At 36.0% G+C, this 17,925-nt stretch overlaps 1 protein-coding gene across 1 annotated transcript in view; it reads left to right on the top strand.

The window, feature by feature from the left end:
* Positions 1–17,925, top strand: part of ABCB7 (ATP binding cassette subfamily B member 7) — a gene marked incomplete at its 5' end in the record, with an annotated part of 130,758 nt that overhangs the window by 100,581 nt on the left and 12,252 nt on the right. The window contains 5 exons of the mRNA XM_080910300.1: positions 324–498; positions 1,391–1,548; positions 2,100–2,263; positions 2,413–2,542; positions 17,128–17,299. Coding sequence (XP_080766426.1) covers positions 324–498; positions 1,391–1,548; positions 2,100–2,263; positions 2,413–2,542; positions 17,128–17,299 — 799 coding nt within the window. The remainder of the gene's footprint in view (positions 1–323; positions 499–1,390; positions 1,549–2,099; positions 2,264–2,412; positions 2,543–17,127; positions 17,300–17,925) is intronic.

The raw sequence follows: 17,925 nt of genomic DNA, 5'->3' as shown, positions 1-17,925 counted from the left end.
CAATGCATTATTTGAAAACTTTAGAAATACTGTAATCTAATATTGAAAGTAAATATATATATTCATGTATATGTGTATATATTTCTGTTTTTATTTTTGATAATCTCATATATGTATATAATATATTGTGATTTTATTCACCTTCCTCCATTATCCCTTATCTTCTCTCCACTCCTGCTGACCCTTTTTTCTTCAAAATTCAACTATATATAGGTTCTGTAATAAAGTATATCCATAAATCAAGTGTAATAAAATGTATGCCAATTGTATAAAAGAGAATATATTCTGATTCATCCATAGTTACTATTTTTATATATTTGTAGTATTTTAATAATGAAAAATATGAAGCACAAAGATATGATGGATTCCTGAAGACATATGAGACTGCTTCATTGAAAAGCACCTCTACTCTGGCTATGCTGAATTTTGGTCAGAGTGCTATTTTCAGTGTTGGATTAACAGCCATAATGGTGCTTGCCAGTCAGGGAATTGTAGCAGGTAATGGGTCTGTGGGTATCATATTTAGAGATTATTATAAATGGGTTAATAGAATGAATAAAATGTTTTGTGTTAATTGTAAAGTGTGATCAACAAAATACTTAGACATTTTGGAGTGTTTTTATTTTCCTATCAGAATGTATTTTATTGGTAATTCTTTTTTTCCTTTTGTTAACACTTACTCATTAAAGTAAGAATTTTACTATTTATGCATTTTATGGGTCTGTAACCTGATTCTTTAGGAGAAACATTTTTTTAATTAACCATGTAAAAATTTTACTTTTGTGATACTTTTTAATATTTAATAATGCTTTTATTAATTTGAGACATCAATCCTTTAGTATCTAACATTTTTAATTTTTCTTATAGTCCTGGAAAGTACTGGCATTAATTTACTTTTTAGTTCAAAAGACTTGTTTTATAATTACTAGTATCTTTCTTGTAGTTTTTTCCCTTTACAAGTAATATCTGTGCTTGCTCCTCATTCATTTCATGTGACAGTAATATAAGATATATCATTATTCTTGGTCAAGATAGCCATTCACTCTAAATTTTAATATATGTTGTTTACAATTTTTATACTATACAAGAAATATTTACTTATGCCTTAGAGGAAAAATGAGACTATTTTTAAACTTCCACTTCTATCATTACTTAAGTCACTCTTTTTGTATATTAAACATAATGTATAAATATGCTTTTCCCTTTCCATACAATGTACACCAAATTACTACCTTACCTACTTCACGCATTCATAGGCTGTGCAGTTTGTGTCAGTTTAAATGTTGCTGATTATGTACACTTAGAACTGTGTGTCATAGAAATTGGCTATAAAATTCTGTCTTAAACTGGGAAAGTTTATACCATTTCTTTCTTCTGATTGCATATTGAGGTGCCCTTACTGTTGGAGATCTAGTAATGGTGAATGGACTGCTTTTTCAACTTTCATTACCCCTTAATTTCCTGGGAACTGTATATAGAGAGACAAGGCAAGCACTCATAGATATGAACACCTTGTTTACTCTGCTCAAGGTAGACACACGGATTAAAGTAAGTAATGCATATTAGTAGTCTTTTCTAAGGAACATGAAAACTGTCTCATGAACATTGGGTTGTTCTAGAACAGCTGTTCTTAACCTGTGGCCATAACCCTTTTAGGGGTTTACATACAAGATATCCTGCATGTCACATTCCCAACAGTAGCATAATTAAAATTATTAAGTACTAGCAAAATAATGTTATGGTTGGGGGTCACCACAACATGAGAAATTGTATTAAAGGGTTGTAGCATTGGAAAAATTGAGAATCACTGTTCTAAGAGAATATTCTTAATATGATTATGTTAGATAAACAAGTTCTTTACCATTAGTTCTTCCCCAACTCCTCACCAAGAAAATATTCTAGCAATCAAAATATATAGGAATTTCTTACCCACCTATATGTATGTAATGAGGAGTAAGGAAAGAGTATGGAAGTAGCCTTACTCCATTTACATAAACCTCCTTTCCAACAGTTTTTCTTTTCTGTTAATTAAAAACATTGTATATAGAGGTTACTCTAAATAGTATATTAAGTTGATTTTGTTTTTTCTTCCCTGCTAGGACAAAGTGATGGCATCTCCCCTTCAAATAACACCACAAACAGCCACCGTGGCCTTTGATAATGTGCATTTTGAATACATTGAAGGACAGAAAGTCCTTAGTGGAGTATCTTTTGAAGTCCCTGCAGGAAAGAAAGTGGCCATTGTAGGAGGTAGTGGGTCAGGGTGGGTAATTTAGTTATTTATAAATTCTACATTATTGCCTTATAATTCTGGATATGAATTTTTGTCATAGGAAAATAATTACTGGAGTTAAATAGAGCTTCCCTAATGACAACAGATTCTGATTAACCCTTCTTCATCTCTAATTTCAGAAAAAGCACAATAGTGAGGCTGCTGTTTCGATTCTATGAGCCTCAAAAAGGTAGCATTTACCTTGCTGGTCAAAATATACAAGATGTGAGCCTGGAAAGTCTTCGGCGGGCAGTGGGAGTAGTGCCTCAGGTATTTAAAAACAAAATGTAATTCTTTTTTTATCATTTTATTGGACATTCTATGTATTTACATTTCACATGGTCTCCCCTTTCTGTCCCTCTTTCATTCCTCCTCCTGAAGGTGCTCCCACTCCCAACCACCTCAGCGCCTTGGCTTTCTCCTACACTGGGGAAACTAGCCTTCACTGTGCCAAAGGCCTTTCCTTCCACTGATGCCAGACAAGGTCATCCTCTACTACATATGCACCTGGAGCCATGGGTCTCTCCATGTGTGCTCTTTGGTTGGTGGTTTAGTCCCTGGAAGCTCTGGGGGAGTCTGGTTGGTTGATAACATTGTTCTTCCTATGGGGTTGCAAACTCCTTCAGTCCTTCCCCTAACTAATACCACACGGTTTTTATCACTATTGCTCTGTCATACAGCTTGAGGTCAGAGATGGAGATTCCCTTCCCCAGAAGTTCTTTTATTGTTAAGAATAGTTTTCATTATCCTGGGTGTTTTGTTATTCCAAATGAATTTGAAAATTGCTCTTTCTAACTCTATGAATAATTGAGTTAGAATTTTGATGGGGATTGCATTGAATCTGTAGATTGCTTTTGGCAAGGTGGTCATTTTTACTATTAATCCTGCCAATCTATGAGCATAGAAAATCATTACATTTTCTGAGATCTTCTTCAATTTCCTTCTTCAGATACTTGAAGTTCTTTTCATATGGATCTTTAACTTGCTTGGTTAGGGTCATACCAAGGTATTTTATATTTTTCTGACTATTGTGAAGGGTGTCATTTAGCTAATTTCTTTCTCAGCCTGTTTATCCTTTGAGTAGAGGAAGGCTACTGATTTTTTTTAGTTAATTTTGTATCCAGCCACTTTGCTGAAGTTGTTTATCAGCTGTAGAAGTTCTCTGGTGGAATTTTTGAGGTCACTTAAGTATACTATCATGTCATCTGTATATAGTGATTATTTTGAAAAAAAAATAGTGATTATTTTGACTTCTTCCTTTCCAATTTTTATACCTTTGACTTCTTTTTGTTGTCTAATTGCTCTGGCTAGTACTTCTAGTACTATGTTGAATAGGTAGGGGGAGAGTGGGCATCCTTGTCTAATCCCTGATTTTAGTGGGATTGCCTCAAGTTACTCTGCATTTAGTTTGATGTTGGCTACTAGTTCGCTGTATGTTGCTTTTACTATATTTAGGTATGGGCCTTGAATTCCTGATCTTTCCAAGACTTTTAACATGAAGGGGTGTTGAATTTTGTCAAATGCTTTCTCAGCATCTAGTGAGATGATCGTGTGTTTTTTTTTCTTTGAGTTTGTTTATATGGTGGATTATGTTGATGGATTTCCGTATATTGAACCATCCCTGCATCCCAGGGATGAAGCCTACTTGATCATGGTGAGTGATTGTTTTGATGTGTTCTTGGATTCAGTTTACAAGAATTTTTGTTGGGTTTTTTTTTTTTTTTTTTGCATTAATGTTCATGAGGGAAATTATTCTGAAGTTCTCTTTATTTGTAGAGTCATTGTGTGGTTTAGGTACAAGTTTAATTGTGGCTTCAAAGAACAAACTAGGTAGTGTTCCTTCTATTTCTGTTTTGTGGAATCGTTTGGAGAGTATTAATATTAGATATTTTTCGAAAGTTTCATAGAATTTCCCACTAAATTCATCTAGTCCTGGGCTTTTTATTGCTTGGGAGACTTTTAATCACCACTTATGTTTCTTTTGGGGTTATGGCACTGTTTACATGGTTTATCTGATCCATGGTGTCTGGTATCTATGTAGAAAAGGATCCATTTCCTCCTTATTTTCAAGTTTTGTTGAATATAAGCTTTGTAGTAGGATCTAGTAATCTTTTTAATTTCCCCAGTTTCTGTTGTTATGTCTCCCTTTTCATTCCTCATTTTCTTAATTTGGATACTCTCTCTGTGCCCTCTGGTTAGTTTGGCACAGGGTTTATCTTTCTTACTGATTTTCTCAAAGAACCAGCTCCTGGCTTTGTTGATTCTTTATATAGGTTTTTTTTTCTACTTGGTTGATTTCTGAGTTTGATTATTTCCTGCCATCTACTCCTTCTGCATGCATTTGCTTCTTTTTGTTCTAGAGCTTTTAGCTGTACTGTCAAGCTACTAGTGTATATGCTCTCTCCAGTTTCATTTTGGAGGTACTCAGAGCTATGAGTTTTCCTCTTAGTACTGCTTTCACTGCATCCTATAGGTTTGGGTATGTTGTGCCTTGATTTTTATTAAATTCTAGAAAGTCTTTGATTTCTTTATTTCTCCCTTGACCAAGCTATCATTGAGTAGAGCATTGTTCAACTTTGGCGTGTATATGGGCTTTCTGTGGTTTTTGTTGTTATTAAAGAACAGCCTTATTAATCCATGGTGATCTGATAGGGTGCATGGTATTATTTTAGTCTTCTTGTATCTGTTGAGGCCTGTTTTATGACTGATTATATGGTCAGTTTTGGAGAAGGTACTTTAAGGTGCTGAGAAAAAGCTATATTGTTTTGTTTTAGGATGAAATATTCTATAGATATCTGTTAAATCCATTTGGTTCATAACCTCTGTTTGTTTCACTGTGTCTCTATTCAGTTTCTGTTTCTATGATCTGTCCATTGATGAGAGTGGGGTGTTGAAGCCTCCCACTACTATTGTGTGTGCTATAAATATATGCTTTGAGCTTTAGTAAGGTTTCTTTTATGAATATTGGTGCCCTTGCATTTAGGGCTTAAATGTTTACTATTGAAAGTTTATCTTAACAGATTTTTTTCTTTGATGAGTAAAAAGTGTCCTTCCTTATCTTTTTTGATAACTTTTGGTTGAAAGTCAATTTTATTTTATATTAAAATGATTACTTGTGCTTCTTTCTTGGGACCAATTGTTTGGAAATTTTTTCACAACCTTTTACTCTGAGGTAGTGTCTGTCTTTGTCACTGAGATGAGTTTCCTGTATGGAGCAATATGCTGGATTCTGTTTATATATCCAGTCTGATAGTCTATATCTTTTTATTGGGGAATTGAGTCCATTTATGTTAACAGATATTAAGGAATAGTGGTTGCTGTTTTCTGTTATTTTTGTTGTTAGAAGTAGAATTATGTTTGTGTGGTTTTCTTCACTTGGGTTTGTTGCAAGATTACTTTCTTGCTTTTTCTAGAGTGTAGTTTCCCTCCTTGTGTTAGAGTTCTCCATCTATTATCCTTTGTAAAGTTGGATTTGTGGAAAATATTGCATAAATTTGTTTTTGTCATGCAATATCTTGGTTTCTCCATCTATGGTGATTGAGAATTTTACTGGGTATTGTAACCTGGGCTGGCATTTGTGTTCTCTTAGGGTCTGTATGACATTTGTTCAGGATCTTCTAGTTTTCATAGTCTCTGTTGAAAAGTTTAGTGTAATTCTGATTGGTCTGCCTTTGTATGTTACCTGTCCTTTTTCCCTTACTACTTTTAATATTCTTTCTTTGTTTTGTGCATTTGGTGTTTTGATTATTATGTGAGGGAAGGAGTTTCTTTTCTAGTCCAATCTAATTGGAATTCTATAGACTTCTTGTATGTTCATGGGCATTTCTTTCTTTAGGTTAGGGAAAGTATAATTTTGTTGAAGATATTTAATGGTTCTTTAAGTTTGGAATCTTCACTCTCTTCTATACCTATCATCATTAGGTTTAATCTTCTCATTGTGTCCTGGATTTTATGGATGTTTGAAGTTGGGAGGTTTTTGCTTTTTACATTTTCTTTTAACTATTGTTTTTATGGTATTCTGCACCTGAGATTCTACCTCTTGTATTCTGTTGATGATGCTTGTGTCTATGATTCCTCGTCTCTTTTCTAGGTTTTCTATCTCCAGGGTTGTCTCCCTTTGTGACTTCTTTATTGTTTCTATTTCCATTTTTAGATCCTGGATGGTTTTGTTCAATTCCTTCACCTGTTTAGTTGATTTTTGTGTTTCCTCTTTAAGGGCTTCTACTTATTTACCTGTGTTGTCCTATCTTTAAGGGAGTTATTCATGTCCTTCTTAAAGTCCTCTATCATCATCATGAGGTATGATTTTTAAATCCAAATTTTGATTTTTCCAGTGTGTTGGGATATCCAATACTTGTTGTGGTGGGAGAACTGGGTTCTGATGATACCAGGTTTTCTTGTTTTCTGTTACTTAGGTTCTTGAGCTTGCCTCTTGCCATCTTGTTATCTGCGATGTTAGTTGGTCTTGCTGTCTCTTACTAGAGCTTGTCTCTCCAGTGGGCCTGTGAGCCTATAAGATTGGGGGTGAGAGTGCTCCTGGGAGATCAGCTGTCTGGTCTCAGGTTTTGGGTACCGATGGCAGCGGGTGGGCACCAGCTCTGGGCACAGATGGAGACTGGAAGGGTCCAGTCCTAGACATCCCTGTGATTCCTGTGCCCTGTGTACTCCTGGTTGGTCTCTCTTTGGACAATGAGTAGAGAGAAAGTGGGGTCTTACCTGTGGGCTTAGGAGTGAGGGTACTCCTGGAAGATCAGCTCTATGTGTTTTGTTTCCCAATGTCAGTGGGGACAGCTCCAGCTCTGGACACAGGTGGAAACCACAAGGGTCTAGTCCCAGCCAAAATGTAATTCTTATCGGGCTGGTGGATATATTTCTATAATAATTTGACTCTAAGGAATCAACATATCCTAGGGAAGTAGATAATGTTAAATTAATTCTGCTACTAGATTATCTTTTGAGGTGGGTTTACTGTGTAGTCTTAGCTGGCATGTAGCTCAGTGTGTAAATCACACTGTCCTCACAGTGGTCCACTTGCCTCAATCAAATAGACATGGAGGTTAACTCTAGGTCTAAGACTGATCAGTTCTGTGGTGCTCATCTCTGTTTCCTCATTATAAATAGTTACTATTTATTATTATACTCTAGAGAATACACACCAAGCACAATACTCACAGAATAAATGTTCAGAAATTTTAAAGTAATTTTGAATAGCTTTCAACATATTATGTTTATAATTGCATAGTAGTTTATCTACCAAACTTAAGTTTTATGCCTTATTTGCCATTGTGTGTCCTCTTCACTATACATGCATGACTCATAGTAATAATTTTAAAATGCTTACACAGTGCTGTTGGGACAGGAAAGAAAATTTAAAGTAAAGCCCGAGAATACAAGAATTAGACAATCTTATAAGGTATATAATTTTATCTTGAAAATCTGTAAAGGAATCAGAGGGTCTGCCTAAATGGTAGAGTATCTGTCTGATTCATGAAACCAGTATCAGATCTCTAGGAGAACAGATCAAATTGGGAAAGGAGAGGAGAAAACCTTTAAGAAAGTCATCAGAAAGGACATGGTGATCACACCTGAAATTCCAGCACTTGGAAGGCTATGATAGGATAATTGACTTCAGTTTTAGGCAGCCTGGGCTAGTGCATTCCAAGCAGGTCTGGACTGCCGAGTGAGGTTGTCTTTAAAACACACACACACATCAAAGGTCCCCAAGTACTCCAGCATATGGCACTCTTTTCTATCCTGTGTTTTCCTGACAATTCCAAATTTTAGTGGACATAACCCTAGGGAAATTGTTGAAATTCTACTCTTTTTTTCATATGCTCTGCTTTTGATGGCTGAGTGCATTGTAAGCCCAGAAACCTCTGTTTCTTTTAATATTCATCTTATATGATTCTGATATATAAATAAATAGGTCAGTAGATGGGCAGACAGACACAGACTGACTGACTATGTTTTTGGAAACATTGACCTATACTCTTTGCCAAATGAACTGCATTCTGGGCTGTAACCTCATTGGGTTCTGTATTCTAATTCATGTAAGTCTAAAATAACACTTTTATTTTAATCACCTTGATAAAGACTTTGAAATGAAGAATATCAAGTTCAGACACAACTCTGTGAAATGGGAGTCTTGCTCTTCTGAGGAATGTATATAGCTTTCATAAGAAAATCAACAATACATATCAAGTTTTGAGAAAGTGTGATAATAGTTCTGCCTCTAGGAAATTTTAATAAAAAATTAAAAGGTACAACATGTGTCTTAGAATGTTCACTACACCATTATTTCTTTTTTTTTTTTTAAACGATTTTATTTTTCAAAACAAAGATAGATGTAAAGATTTTAAACATTTTTTGCTTAAAATTATACATTTTTGTCAGTACTGTTTTTTCAGACATTAAAATAAATTTTACATAAAACCATGTGAATATGTTTTTTAGTCGGTACTTGATTTTTTTCAAGGGCTTGACAGTATGCATTGAAAACGTACTAGTTGCAATAAGCGTAAAGTACATGCAAAACAAAACGCAACATGGAAATAGTCAAAGTCTTCTTGTTTTGTGAATATATGTATAGTTTTTGTTTTCTTTATTTCTTGGACTTCATACAGTCTGTGAGTTGTTTCTGGGGGAGTGCAAGCCTCTGGGGTTAGCATCCCACTATCAGTGACTGCATATTATGTCTGTTCTTTTGTGACTGGGTTATCTCACTCAGGATGATCTTCTCTAGATGCAGCCATTTTCTTAAGAATTTGGTTAAGTCATTGTTTCTGGTGGCTGAGTAGTATTCCATTGTGTATATGTACCACAATTTTTGTATCCATTCGTCTTCTGAAGGACATCTGGGTTCCTTCCAGCTTCTGGCTATTATAAATAGAGCCGCTATGAACATTGTGGTGCATATATCTTTGTTGTGTATTAAAGTGTCTCTGGGGTATATGCCCAGAAGTGGAATAGCTGGGTCTTCAGGTAGTACTATATCCAATTTTCTGAGGTATCGCCAGACCGATTTCCAGAGTGGTTGTATTAGCTTGCAACCCCACCAACAGTGGAGAAGTGTTCCTATTTCTCCGCAGCCTCGCCAGCATCTGCTGTCATCTGAGTTTTGGATCTTGGCCAATCTGACTGGAGTGAGGTGGAATCTTAGGGTTGTTTTGATTTGCATTTCCCTGATGGCTAAGGATGTCGAGCACTTCCTCAGATGTTTTTCGGCCATTCGGAGTTCCTCAACTGAAAAAGATTTGTTTAGCTCTGTACCCCATTTTTTAATAGGGTTATTTGATTCTCTGGTGTCGAGCTTTTTGAGTTCCTTGTACACCTTAGATATTAGGCCTCTATCTGATGTGGTGTTGGTAAAGATCTTTTCCCATTCTGTTGGTTGCCGTTTTGTTTTCTTGACGATGTCCTTAGCCTTACAGAAACTTTGCAATCTCATTAAGTCCCATTTGTTAATCTTTGACCTTAGAGCTTGAGCCATTGGTGTTTTGTTTAGGAAATTTTCTCCTGTGCCTATGTGTTCTAAGGTTTTCCCTACTTTCTCATCTAATAATTCCAGTGTATCAGGTTTAAGGTGGAGATCTTTAATCCACTTACACTTGAGCTTTGTACAAGGAGATAAGAACGGGTCTATTTTCATTCTTTTGCATGTTGAGTGCCAGTTGGACCAGCACCATTTGTTGAATAGGCTGTCCTTTTTCCATTGAATGTTTACTGCTCCTTTGTCAAAAATCAGGTGACCATATACATGAGGGCTCATTTCTGAATCTTCTATTCTATTCCATTGATCCACTTGCCTATTTCTGTACCAGTACCATGCAGTTTTCAGCACAATTGCCTTGTAATATAGCTTGAGGTCAGGGATAGTGATTCCCGCTGATGTTTTTTTGTTGTTGAGGATGGTTTTCGCTATTCTAGGTCTTTTGTTATTCCAGATGAAATTGCACATTGATCTTTCCAATTCCATGAAGAACTGGGTTGGAATTTTGATGGGGATTGCATTGAATCTGTAGATTGCTTTTGGTAGGATGGCCATTTTTAAGATGTTGATCTTTCCAATCCATGAGCATGGGAGATCTTTCCATTTTCTGAGATCCTCCTCAATTTCTTTCTTCAGAGGTTTGAAGTTCTTGTCATACAGGTCCTTCACTTCCTTAGTTAGAGTCACACCAAGGTATTTCATAGCTTTTGTAACTATTGTGAAGGGTACCTTTTCCCCAATTTCTTTCTCCACATGTTTGTTTATTGAGTATAGGAATGCTACTGATTTGTTTGAGTTAATTTTGTATCCGGCCACTTTGCTGAACTTGTTTATCAGCTGTAGGAGTTCTCTGGTGGAATTTTTGGGGTCACTCAAGTACACTATCATGTCATCGGCAAAGAGTGATATTTTTATCTCTTCCTTTCCGATTTGTATCCCCTTGATCTCCTTTTGCTGTCTAATTGCTCCAGCCAGGACTTCCAGTACTATGTTGAATAGGTAGGGAGAGAGTGGGCAGCCTTGTCGAGTCCCTGATTTTAGTGGGATTGCTTCAAGTTTCTCGCCATTAAGTTTGATGTTGGCTGTTGGTTTGCTGTATATTGCTTTTATTATGTTTAAATATGGGCCTTGGATTCCTGTTCTTTCCAGGACTTTTAACATGAAGGGGTGTTGGATTTTGTCGAATGCTTTCTCAGCGTCTAGTGAGATGACCATGTGATTTTGGTCTTTAAGTTTGTTTATATGGTGGATTACATTGATGGATTTCCTTATGTTAAACCATCCCTGCATCCCAGGGATGAAGCCTACTTGGTCATGATGAATGATGGTTTTGATGTGTTCTTGGATTCAGTTTGCAAGGATTTTGTTGAGTATTTTTGCATCAATGTTCATAAGTGAGATTGGTCTGAAGTTCTCTTTCCTTGTAGGGTCTTTGTGTGGCTTAGGTACGAGGGTTATTGTAGCCTCAAAAAATGAGTTGGGTAATATTCCATCTGATTCTATCTTTTGGAATAGCTTGGTGAATATTGGTGTTATATCCCCAATAAATGTCTGATAAAATTCTGCACTGAACCCGTCTGGACCTGGGCTTTTTTTGGTTGGGAGGCTTTTGATGACTTCTATTTCTTTAGGTGTTATAGGGTTATTTAGATGGTTTACTTGGTCCTGGTTCAACTTTGGTACCTTGTATCTGTCTAGGAATTCGTCCATTTCCTCCAGATTTTCCAATTTTGTGGAGTATAAGTTTTTGTAGTAGGATCTGATGATTTCTTGAATTTCCTTAGTTTCAGTTGTTATGTCACCACTTTCCTTTCTGATTTTGTTAATTTGGATACTCTCTCTTTGCCCTTTAGTTAGTCTGGCTAGGGGTTTATCAATCTTGTTGATTTTCTCAAAGAACCAACTCTTTGTTTTGTTGATTTTTTCAATGGTTTTTTTTGTTTCTATTTGGTCTATTTCTGCCCTAATTTTGATTATTTCTTGCCGTCTACTCTTTTTGGGTAAATCTGCTTCCTTTTGTTCTAGGGCTTTTAGCTGTGCTGTCAGGTTGCTGATGTGAGCTCTCTCCAGTTTCTTCTTGGAAGCACTTAGAGCAATGAGTTTTCCTCTCAATACTGCTTTCATTGCATCCCATAGGTTTGGGTATGTTGTGTTTTCGTTTTCGTTGAATTCTAGAAAATCCTTAATTTCTTTCTTTATTTCTTCTTTGACCCTGCTATCCTTTAGCAGAGTGTTGTTTAGTTTCCATGTGTATGTGGGCATTTTGTTGTCTTTGTTGTTGTTAAAGACCAGCCGTAACCATGGTGATCTGAGAGGATGCATGGGAGTATTTCAATCTTCTTATATCGATGAAGGCTCGTTCTGTGTCCAATTATGTGGTCAATTTTCGAGAAGGTGCCATGGGGTGGTGAGAAGAAGGTGTATTCTTTTACTTTAGGATAGTATGTTCTGTATATATCTATTAATTCTAGTTGGTTCAAAGTCTCTGCTAGTTTTGCAGTGTCCTTGTTCAGTTTTTGTTTCCCTGATCTGTCCATTGGTGAGAGTGGGGTGTTAAAGTCTCCCACTATTATTGTGTGGGGTGAAATGTATTTTTTGAGCTTTAGTAGAGTTTCTTTTATGAATGTGGGTGATTTTTTATTTGGAGCATATATGTTAAGGATTGAGAGTTCCTCCTGACAGATTTTCCCGGTAATGAGTAAAAAGTGTCCTTCTTTATCTTTTTTGATAACTTTTGGTTGGAAATTTACTTTATTCGATATTAGAATAGCCACTCCAGCTTTCTTCTTGGAGCTGTTTGCTTGGAAGTTTTTTTCCCACCCTTTTACTGTGAGATAGTGTCTGTCTCTGTCTCTGAGATGAGTTTCCTGTATGCAGCAAAAGGCTGGATTTTGTTTATGTATCCAGTCTGATAGTCTGTGTCTCTTTATTGGGGAGTTGAGCCCATTTATGTTAATAGATATCAAGGAATAATTGTTTCTGTATCCTGCCGTTTTTGCTTTTTTGGGTTGAGTTGTGTCCGTGTTTTTTTTCTTTTTTTAGTTTTCTTGTTTAGGAGTTTTCTTGTTTTTACTAGGCTGTATTTTCCCTCCTTGTATTGGGTTTTCCACCTGTAATTCGTTGTAGTGCTGGGTTTGTGGTCATATATTGTGTGAATTTTGATTTGTCTTGAAATATCTTTGTCTCTCCATCGATGGTGATTGATAGTTTTGCTGGGTATAGCAGCTTGGGCTGGCACTTGTGCTCTCTTAAGGAGTGCATGATGTCTGTCCAGGCTCTTCTAGCTTTCATAGTCTCTGCTGAGAAATCGGGTGTGAGTCTGATTGGTCTGCCTTTATAAGTTACCTGACCTTTTTCCCTTACTGCTTTTAGTATTCTTTCTTTACTTTGGGCACTTGATGTTTTTACTATTATGTGTCGGGAGGTATTTCTTTTCTGGTCCAACCTATTTGGAGTTCTGAAGGCTTCTTTTATGCTCGTGGTCATCTCATTCTTGAGGGTAGGGAAGTTTTCTTCTATGATTTTGTTGAAGATATTTACTGTGCCTCTTAGTTGATACTCTTCTCCCTCTTCTATTCCTATTATCCTTAGGTTCAGTCTTCTCATTGTGTCTTGTATTTCCTGGACATTTTGGGTTAGTAGCTTTTTGTTTTTTGCATCTTCTCTGGCTGTTTTGTCTATGTTTGCAATGTTGTCTTCTGCCCCCGAGATTCTCTCCTCGATCTCTTGTAATCTGTTGGAAATGCTTGCTTCTGTGACTCCTGATTTCTTTTTTTGGTGTTCTGACTCTAGGGTTATCTCTTTTAGCGCTTTTTTTATTGTGTCAATTTCTGTTTTAATTTCCCTCTTCCATTCCTTTATTTCCTTGGTTCTGTTTTCGTCTCGTTCTTTGAGTTCTTTGAGTGTTTTTCTTGTTTCTTCTTTAAAAGCTTCTGAATCTTTTTGCTTTTCCTCCCTTTCTTGTTTAAGTAACTCTATCAGCGTCTTGAGGCATGTTTTCAGGTCTGTGTCTTCTTTCTCTGGAGTGTTTGGAATTCCTATGTTTGCTACTATCAGAGAGCTGGGTTCTGGTGTTGCTAGATTGTCTTGGTTTCCTTGGGATATACTCTTTCTCTTTCCTCTTGCCATTTTGTTGTCAGTGATATGTTCTTGCCTTTCCCTTGTATCTGGTCTGTGTCCCTGGTACACTTTCCGTGTGCACTCCTCAGAGATCTCTCTACTCCCCAGCAGCCCAGGTTCCGGGTGGCAGCTGGGCCAGGCTCTGCTCTGCGTACTGAAGTCACCTCCGGGTGGGAACAGATGTTCCTAAGATTTGTTCCTGGTCACAGTAGCTCAGCCTGTACGAGCCGCCTTTCCGGCTGGTGGTTGGGCCAGGCTCTGCTCTGCGACCTGAAGTAGTCTCCGGGTGGGAACAGAAGTTCCTAAGATCTGTTCACGGTTACTGGATCGGGGAGGACAGGGCAGGTCAGGGCAGGGGGTGCCCTTTCCGTGTGCACTCCACAGAGATCCCTCTGCTCCCCCGCAGCCTAGGTCTCCCACTCACCAGTTGCTCAGCCTGTACGAGCCGCCTTTCTGGCTGGAGCCGCCTTTCCGGCTGGTGGTTGGGCCAGGCTCTGCTCTGCGACCTGAAGTCCTCTCCGGGTGGGAACAGAAGTTCCTAAGATCTGTTCCAGGTCTCAGTAGCTCAGCCTGTACGAGCCGCCTTTCTGGCTGGAGCCCCCTTTCCGGCTGGTGGTTGGGCCAGGCTCTGCTCTGCGACCTGAAGTCCTCTCAGGGTGGGAACAGAAGTTCCTAAGATCTGTTCCAGGTCTCAGTAGCTCAGCCTGTACGAGCCGCCTTTCTGGCTGGAGCCGCCTTTCCGGCTGGTGGTTGGGCCAGGCTCTGCTCTCTACACTATTATTTCTAATAGTGAAAAGTGGACATAATATAAATACCCAGAGGTAATTGAACGCTTGAAGTCTTACAGGATCAAGTGACATTTTTAATCATTAAGTTTTCCCAAATTACATTGTTTTTGTTTACTTAACATACATGGGTATTTGCCTGCATGTAAGTCTTTGTACCTCATGCATGCTGGTATTGAGTTCAGAAGAGAATTTTTAGATCCTTTGAATCTGGTATTGCATACTGGGAATTGAACCCAGGAAATCCTCTGGAAGAGCAACCAGTATATATTTTAATGCAAAAATGCTTAAAATCTGTACATTTCTCTTTGTTTTTTTTTAATTAAAGTTGTTCAATTTATTTTTTTTTAAAAAAAAAAGAGCTACCTTACCTGACCAAATAAGATTATTTTAAATCTCTTGCTTGTGTACCCTTTGGTAATATCTGATGGTGACTTCTATTTGAATGCCATTGTTGTCATGGGTAGAAATTTTCCCTGGTGTTGAGTTAACTTTGTGTCAATTTTATGGTGGTGATTTTCATTATGTTTTGAGTTTTTTATACTTTTTTATTTTAAATTAAAATGTTTATAAATTTAAAAAAAAAGAGCAACAAGTACACTTCACTCCAGTGCTCTTAACCAGTAAGTTGTTTCTCAAGCCCAGCATTAAAGTTTTAAGGAATATTGGGTATTATGAACAGTGTGTCATTACAAAGTTTGCTGAATGATACCAGAAAAGTATCCCAGCTATGCAATATGGATTAATACTTGGGAATAGAGTAAAAGGGAATAAATATCAAGCATTAATGCTTTTTCTAGATGATAAAGTAATACATTATTTCTTAAATTTGTAAAATTTATTTTTATTTATAAGTTGCATACCATGTTATAAATACCTATAGATAGTAATGTGGTTACTTAATAAAATGCTAACTTAAATAATTAAATTAACAATTGCACTATATGCCCCAGTTACCCATATTTACTATGTGCTAAGAGTATTTAGCAAAGCATTGTGAAAAAGCTCCATTTGTGTTGTAGTTTTGTGGATAGAGTCTCACTCTTTGGTGCAGGCTAGCATCTAGCTCATGGCGCTTCTCCATCCAATTCTGATTGCTGAGATTACAAGAGTGGGCTACCATACCTGTTTAGCTCATTTTTATTTGATCAAATTTTGTTGTATTTTTCTTTTTTAAGTTAGCATTTATTTTTTTCAGAATATAAAATACTGTAAAATAGTTCTGTGTATAGAATTTGAGTTTATTTGATACCAACTCAGTATGACAAATTTACATTAATAGTAGATATATAAATGACTAGAATTTTTTTAAAAATAATATCTGAAGTTCTTAGCCTGAAAATCATGTAAAAGACCTTATTGGGTTCCCTGGTGAATATTAACAATTAAAACCTTTCAAAGACTGATAAAAAAAGCATTAACCTTACCTATAAAATGAGAATTAAACACTGTCAATGAATAGGTGCATATAAGCAAATATATATATATATATATATATATATATATATATGAATTTATATAATATCAAAATATCTAAAAGGGTTTTGAAATAAAATTATGTGTTCCATTTGTAAAAAAAAATAGGAGATGAATGCTCACTTGAAATAAATTATCTTTAATATGTTATGTCAGAACAAGTTGAATTATCAAATGAAAGCTTGCATTGGACTTCCTCTAATAACATATATACATGGTGAACAACTTATTTGTTTGCTGAGTTTCAAGTCCAAAGTACAAGTATCTTAAATGCATAGGAATATACTTAACCTCAGTAATTAAAGAAATGCAAATGTAAACAAAAAGCACATTTCATTCTAAAAGTCACAACAAGTGAAAATGTGTAAGATTTAAGATGCTAAAACTGTGGAGATCTAGCAGCCATACAGAACACTAAGTAGAGCATGTCCATGCATTACTAGCTACATTTGCAGGATAGCTGAACAATAACATTATAGGGTAAACAGAAACTTAATCTTTGACCTATCAGTTGACATGTAGAACTACTTGCATAAATACATAGGTATATAAAGCCATTTAGAAAATACTATTTTATTCCAACATGTTAATTACATTAATATACATTAATAGGGGAAAAAGTAAATTATATCTATAGTATGAAATATATAACTAATAAAACAATTGTGTTTGTTTCTAATATTCAGAATGAACAAGCTCCACCATATGTTAAATAGAAAAAGCAATTTATAAAATAAATTGTGTAGACTGAGTTTCCTTGTATTAAAAAAGCATGTGGTTAAACATATAAATGTCTCAAAATAAGTCTCAAGTGAGCACAACAAATCATACACATGTGGTAATTAGGTCCACAAAGGGACCTGAGACTTCAGGACCCTTCTCAAATTAAAGGCATTGTCATGGTTTGCTATTTAGTATTACTGTATGTCTTTAAATATATATATATTATACACACACACATGTGTGTCTATATAAATCTGCTTCAGGATGCTGTCCTCTTCCATAATACGATCTACTATAACCTCTTATATGGAAACATCAACGCTTCACCAGAGGAAGTATATGCAGTAGCAAAATTAGCTGGTCTTCATGATGCAATTCTTCGGATGCCACATGGATATGACACGCAAGTAGGAGAACGAGGACTCAAACTGTCAGGTGATCAAAGATTTTAAATCTTTTATTTGTATATTCTGTTTAAACTTACTTATTGGGAGCACTTATATTATTGACAGAAGTTCAGGTGTATTAGTGTTAATGTATAATCCACAACCCATATATTTAAGGGAAGCAAAGATTGTTACTCACCTGTAAAAGAGGAAAAGTAGTTTAATGCTAAATAGTGTATCTGCCAACTCATTTCCTAGGTTAGGCTCAGTTGTTTAAAACTGCCACTTATAAGTCATACATTTAGATACTCATGGTTTCATGTTCTTAAGTTTCCCAGTTTCAGATATTGGCTTGGCTTTTGCTTTGTTGATTCTTTGCTATTGGAATTTTTTATCTAAGGTTTTTGCATATTGAAATATTTATAATATAAAATAACATGATAAGCATGTTTCTGGTGAGAATCATTTGAGAATCAAAATTGTTACTTCTCATTATTATTTATTTCACTGACATGAATCAGATTAAGATTACATTTGAATTCCAAGGAATATAATTTGTCAAAGTCTGTCATACAGCCTGAATTAGACTGAACAATTCCATAAAATGATGAGTGATAAAGAGTTGACAGAAATGTTTCGAGTATAACTTGGTCATTTTAATCAACAGAAATGCTA

Source organism: Micromys minutus (genome assembly GCF_963924665.1).
Source record: "Micromys minutus genome assembly, chromosome: X".
In the NCBI taxonomy this organism is placed as follows: Eukaryota; Metazoa; Chordata; class Mammalia; order Rodentia; family Muridae; genus Micromys; species Micromys minutus.
The sequence above is the reverse complement of the archived record's forward strand: the minus strand, read 5'-3'. Positions and strand labels throughout refer to the sequence as shown.